This window comes from Ornithorhynchus anatinus, chromosome X5 (genome assembly GCF_004115215.2).
Source record: "Ornithorhynchus anatinus isolate Pmale09 chromosome X5, mOrnAna1.pri.v4, whole genome shotgun sequence".
Lineage (NCBI taxonomy): Eukaryota > Metazoa > Chordata > Mammalia > Monotremata > Ornithorhynchidae > Ornithorhynchus > Ornithorhynchus anatinus.
In genome coordinates, this window is record NC_041753.1 from 2,972,386 (window position 1) to 2,978,436 (window position 6,051).

General features: G+C 56.5%; 1 protein-coding gene across 1 annotated transcript; it reads left to right on the forward strand.

The window, feature by feature from the left end:
- The first annotated feature begins 810 nt into the window (after positions 1-810).
- On the forward strand, positions 811-4,333 carry DUSP23 (dual specificity phosphatase 23). Its single transcript, XM_029054684.1, has 3 exons — positions 811-844; positions 3,258-3,526; positions 4,050-4,333. Exons 2-3 carry the CDS (start codon positions 3,260-3,262, stop codon positions 4,233-4,235), a joined length of 453 nt encoding a protein of 150 aa, XP_028910517.1. The 5' UTR covers positions 811-844; positions 3,258-3,259; the 3' UTR covers positions 4,236-4,333.
- The last annotated feature ends 1,718 nt before the right edge of the window (positions 4,334-6,051 follow it).

The following is a 6,051-nucleotide window of genomic DNA, read 5'->3' on the forward strand; positions in this document are numbered from 1 at the left end:
AAAAGATTGGAGAAGCACTGTGGCTCAGTGGACAGAGCCCGGGCTTGGGAGTCAGAGGTCATGGGTTCGAATCCAGGCTCTGCCACTTGGCAGCTGGGTGACTGTGGGCAAGTCAGTTCACTTCTCTGGGCCTCAGTGACCTCATCTGTAAAATGGGGATGAAGACTGTGAACCTCACGTGGGACAACCTGATCACCTTGTATCTCCCCCAGCGCTTAGAACAGTGCTCTGCACCTAGGAAGCGCTTAACAAATACCAACATTATTATTATTATCACTCCCCCGGCTGCGGGGAGGATAAATTGAAGACACGGGTCTGAATTCCCCCGTCTCCCCTACTGAGGCCGGACCCTCCCGAGCCCGACGGGCAGCCGGCTCCACCAATCACAGCGCCTCTAGGGAGAGTCCCGCCCCAACCAGGAGCATTCCACCAATCGCTGAAGGCGCCTGTGGTGCGAGCCCCGCCCCTTTGGCGTGCACCGTTACGTCCGACCCCGAGTTGGGGAGCAAATCATTGGAGGCTCCGAGTCCCGCCCCCTCAAGGCGGCTTCCGCCAATCGCTAGCGGCACATCTCGGATGAATCCCGCCCCCAGATGCGGAATTCACCAATCACCGGAGGAACCTCCAGCGCGAGTCCCGCCTCAGCCCGGGCGCTTCAGCCAATCGCCGGAGGGGTTTCGGAGCGAGTCCCGCCCCCTCTGAGCGCCCATTGGCTGTCGTCGTCCCGGTGAGCCAATAGGGAGGCGTCCGAGCTTCCGGTCCGGCGCGCCAGCCAATCATGGGATGATTTCGGAGCCTGGGGGCGGGAGCCGGGAGCCTTCGGACCGCGGGACAGCGAGCTTAGGTGGGCCGGCGGCTGCAGGGCCAAGGGGTGCGAGGGCTGCGAAAAGCGTTGTGTTCTAGCGGCTAGAGGACCTGGCGTCTAAGACTCTTAACTGCTGTGTGACCTTGGGCAAGTCATTTCACCGGGCCTCAGTGACCTCATCCGTAAAATGGGGGTCAACACTGTGAGCCCCCGTGGGGGACACGAACTGTGGCCAACCCGATTGGTTTGTTTAATAATGTCGGTATCTGTTAAGCGCTTACTACGTGCAGAGCACTGCTCTAAGCGCTTAGCTTGTTTCTAGCTTAGCGCTTTATGCGATGTCTAATAATAATAATGTCGGTACTGGGTAAGCGCGTACTATGTGCAAAGCACTGTACTAAGCGCTGGGGAGGATCCAAGGTGATCAGGTTGTCCCACGTGGGGCTCCCAGTCTTCATCCCCATTTTCCAGATGAGGTCACCGAGGCCTAGAGAAGTGAAGTGACTTGCCCAAAGTCACCCAGCTGGCAAGCGGCGGAGGCGGGATTCGAACCCATGACCTCTGACTCCCCAGCCCCGGACTCTTGCCACTGAGCCACGCTGCTTCCCTACATAGGCCTAGTGGAAAGAGCCCAGGCTGGGGTGTCAGGGGATCTGAGTTCTAATTCCAGCTCTGCCACTTGTCCGCTGTGTGAGCTTGGCCAAGGCGCTTCACTTCTCTGGGCCTCTGGGCCTTCACCTGCAAAAGGGGGATTAGCACCGGGAGCCCCATTCATTCGGTCATATTTATTGAGCGCTTGCTTTGTGGAAACACTGCGGTTAGGGCTTGGGAGAACACGAGCAGGGTGGCTTAGTGGAAAGAGCACGGGCTTGGGAGTCAGGGGTCGTGGGTTCTAATCCCGAGTCGGCCACTGGTCAGCGGTGTGACTTTGGGCAAGTCATTTCACTTCTCTGTGCCTCGGTTACCTCATTGGTAAAATGGGGATGAAGACTGTGAGCCCCTTGTGGGACAACCTGATTACCTTGTATCCACCGCAGCGATTAGAACAGTGCTGGGCACATAGTAAACACTTAACAAATAGCGTTATTATTATTTTTATTATAAACAGACACATTCCTTGCCTACAACGAGTTTATAGTCTACAGTGGGACATGGATTGTGTCTATCCCAGTGCATAATACGGTGTTCGCTACATAGAATCAAGCATGTCTGTAGACTTTGAGCTCCTTGTGGGCAGGGAATGTGTCTGATGTTATATTGTACTCCCCCAAGCGCTTAGTACAATGCGTTTTCACACAGTAAGCACTCAACAATAATAATAATAATAATGTTGGTATTTGTTACGCACTTACTGCATGCAGAGAGAGCACTGTTCTGAGCGCTGGGGTAGATATTTTCGTTACCCTATTTATTTTGTTAATGAATTGTACATCGCCTTGATTCTATTTAGTTGCCATTGTTTTTACGAGATGTTCTTCCCCTCGACGCTGTTTAGTGCCATCGTTCTCGTCTGTCCGTCTCCCCCGATTAGACTGTAAGCCCGTCAAACGGCAGGGACTGTCTCTATCTGTTGCCGACTTGTTCATCCCAAGCGCTTAGTACAGTGCTCTGCACATAGTAAGCGCTCAATAAATACTATTGAATGAATGAATACAGGGGAATGAGGTTGTCCCACGGGAGGCTCACAGTCTTCATCCCCATTTTACAGATGAGGGAACTGAGGCACCGAGAAGTGAAGTGACTTGCCCACAGTCACACAGCTGACGAGGGGCAGAGTCGGGATACGATTGAATTAATAAAGAAGCCGCAAGGCGTAGCGGATAGAGCACGGGCTTGGGGATCGAAAAGTCACGGGTTCTAATTCCAGCTCCGCCACTTGTCTGCTCGGTGACCTCGGGCAAGTCACATCACTTCTCTGTGCCTCAGTTTCCTCATCTGTAAAATGGGGATTATCACTGGGAGCCCCAAGGGGAACAGGGATTGTTACCAACCTGATTACCTTGTAGTTCCCCCTGTGCTTAGAACAGTGCTTGGCACATAGAAAGCGCTTAACAAATGTTATTATTATTGTAGTAAGCACTTAACAAATACCTTTTTTTAAAGCAGCGTGGCTCAGTGGAAAGAGCACGGGCTTGGGAGTCAGAGGTCATGGGTTCGAATCCCGGCTCGGCCACTCGTCAGCTGTGTGACTTTGGGCGAGTCACTTGACTTCTCGGTGCCTCAGTTACCTCATCTGTAAAATGGGGATTAAGACCGTGAGCCCCACGTGGGACAACTTGATTACCCTGTGTCTACCCCAGCGCTTAGAACAGTGCTCGGCACATAGTAAGCGCTTAACAAATACCAACGTTATTATTATTATTATTATTAAAAAAAGAAAGGTCAAGCCCGGGGGTGGGGAAGGGGAGTAGCGGGGTGGGGCCGGGATGACCTCTCTCCTTTTCTCCCCTAGCTATGGGCTCCGCGCCCCCCAACTTTTCGTGGGTGCTGCCGGGCCGCCTGGCCGGCCTGGCCCTGCCGCGGCTGCCCGCCCACTACCAGTTCCTGTGGGCGCAGGGCGTTCGGCACCTGGTGTCGCTGACGGAGCGGGCCCCCCCGCACGGGGACACCTGCCCCGGCCTCACCCTCCACCGCCTCCGCATCCCGGACTTCCGCCCGCCCTCGCCCGACCAGATCGACCGCTTCGTCCAGATCGTGGACGGGGCCGTCGGCCGGGGAGAGGTGAGGGGTGGGCTGGGGGGCGACGGCCCTGGGGGAGGGCGGAGGAGGAGGTGGGGACAGTGGCGGTGGGGCCCAAGAGGTCACTGGGGCGGTGCGGTGGCCAGGACGGCGTGGCGGGAGTGGAGCCGGAGGAGAGGACAGTGGCAGTGGGCCCAAGAGGTCACTGGGGCAGTGTGGTTGCCAAGGCGGCTTGGTGAGAGAGGAGCTGAAGGAGGAGACGGTGTCAGTGGGTCCACGGGGTCACTGGGACAGTGCAGTGGCCCGGGGCGTGTGGTGAGAGTGGAGCTGGAGGAGAGGACGGTGGCAATGGGCCCAAGAAGTCACCGGGGTAAAGTGGTGGCCAGGACGGTGGCCCGGGAGTGGCGTCCGATAGAGCCCGGGGAGAGGTAGGTGAGGAGCGGTGGAGTGAGGTTCAAGGACAGCAGTGATTGGGGTGGAGTGGGGAGGGGGCTTCAGGTGGGGATGAGCGGGGTCTCCCCGCTGAGCCGTGTCCCCTCCCCTCCTCCATCCCCCACCCTCCCAGGCTGTGGGCGTGCACTGTGCCCTGGGCTTTGGCCGGACGGGGACGCTGCTGGCCTGCTACCTGGTCAAGGCGCGGGGTCTGTCGGGCGGCCAGGCGGTGGAGGAGGTCCGCCGGCTGCGTCCCGGCTCCGTCGAGACCCCCGACCAGGAGCGGGCCGTCGTCCAGTTCTACCAGCGCACCAAGTGACGGGGGGACCTCTCCCCGGCCCGGGATTCAGGAGGACCTGGGCGCCGATCCCAGCCCCGCCACCCCTCGGCTGCCGGGTGACCTTGGGCAAGCCGCGCCACTCCTCTGGGCCTCAGTTCCCTCGTCTGGAAGATGGGGAGAAAGCCTGGGAGTCCCACGTGGGCCGGGGACTGCGCCCGGACTGGATTAACTTGTATAGGCCCCAGCACTTACTACAGTGCCTGGCACATGATAAGTGCTCAATAAATACCATAAAAAAATTAGAAGTCCGGGGCGGGGGGTAGATTCCTCCTCTCCCACCCACCCAGACTCTGCGACGACCTCAGCGACATACATCCTCTCTCACCCCACCCTAGCTTCGTGGGGACGGAGAGGGTCTGGCTGCTGCCTTGCCCCGAACTGGCTCCCAGAAGCCCCTCTCTTCCCCTTGTCCTCCCCCGGGCTGGGGTTTTGGAGGAACCAGTGGATTTGGGGGGGCGGGGGGAGAGGGCATGATCAGACTCAATGTGTGTGGGTGAGTAGGTGTGTCTGCCTGCCTTTCTCCCCCTCCCCCCCAATAAAGTGATCATTAAGCAACTTCTCTCCCTGCTCCTTGGGGAAGCGAGTGGTGGGGGGAGGGTCCCGTGAAACTGGGGTATCCAGACGGCACTCCAGTTCCCCCCCTCCCCATCAAGACAGAACCAAATCACCTGGTCTACCCCTCTCCCCTCCAGCTTCCCCAGAAAACCACTCCTTCCCTATTGAGTACCTTCCTCTGGGCCACCTCCTCCAGGAAGCCTCCCTGCCTCCACCCACTCTAACGCCCCAGCACTCTTCCAAGACCCCCACTCCGCTCTGTTGCCACGACGTTTTCCCGCGGGCGCGGTCCGCGCATGGTCCCGTCTTCCCCGGCACAGGGGGAGCCTCCGACACGTCCGGCCTCAAACACACAGGCTTCCACCATCAGTCGGTCAGTCAGTGGTATTCATTGAGCACTTAATTATGTGCAGAGCGCTGTCCTAAGCACTTGGGAGAGTACAGTGGAACAATAATCAGTAATTAAATATATGTATAACCACATATTTATATTCGTTGTATTCAAAGTAGACATCATTGGTGGTAAAATTTAAATACAAGAGCTGAAAAACTTGAAAAGACCAATACAGGACCTGGAGTCCCAGCCACATGAAAGCTGTTCTTTATCTTGTTTGATGTTTGCAGGGCTTGGTGCTGATTCTCCCTTTTTGCCTCCTTGTCTCTTGTTCCTTAAGAAGCTTTTGCTCAAAAGGAACACTTCTTCCTTGATAGGCCAGCGTATTTATTGAGCGCTTACTGTGTGCGGAGCACTGGACTAAGCACTTGGGAGGGTACAATTTAACAGAGTTGGTGACACGATCCCCGCCCCATCCATTTCACTGCATCTTCCTCTCATCTCCCCCCATCAACGGCATTTATTGAACGCTCACTGTGTGCAGAGCACTGTGCTAACCGCCTGGGAGCGGGTAGACACGTTCCCTGCCGTCACACACCCGTTTCCTTCTGCGTCGCACTGACTTGCTCCCGTTATTCATCACCCCGGCTTCCAGCCCCACAACACTTATGTACAAATCTGTAATCTATTTATTCATATTAACGTCTGTCTCCCCGACTGTAAATTTGTTGTGAACAGGGAATGTGTCTGTTTCTTGTATTGTACTCTCTCAAGCGCTTAGTACAGTCTCTGCACGCAGTAAGCGCTCAATAAATATGATTGACTGACCTGCCACTCTACGTTCAATCAGTGGTCCCACCGAGTCAGGGGTGGTTGGAAAGGGGAGTCCCAAATGGCACCCCCGGA

Coding starts and splice junctions, on each gene's coding strand:
- DUSP23 (XM_029054684.1), top strand. CDS start 3,260: ATGGGCTCCGCGCCCCCCAACTTTTCGTGGGTGCTGCCGGGCCGCCTG. Junction 3,527..4,049: donor GGGCCGTCGGCCGGGGAGAG/GTGAGGGGTGGG, acceptor CCACCCTCCCAG/GCTGTGGGCGTGCACTGTGC.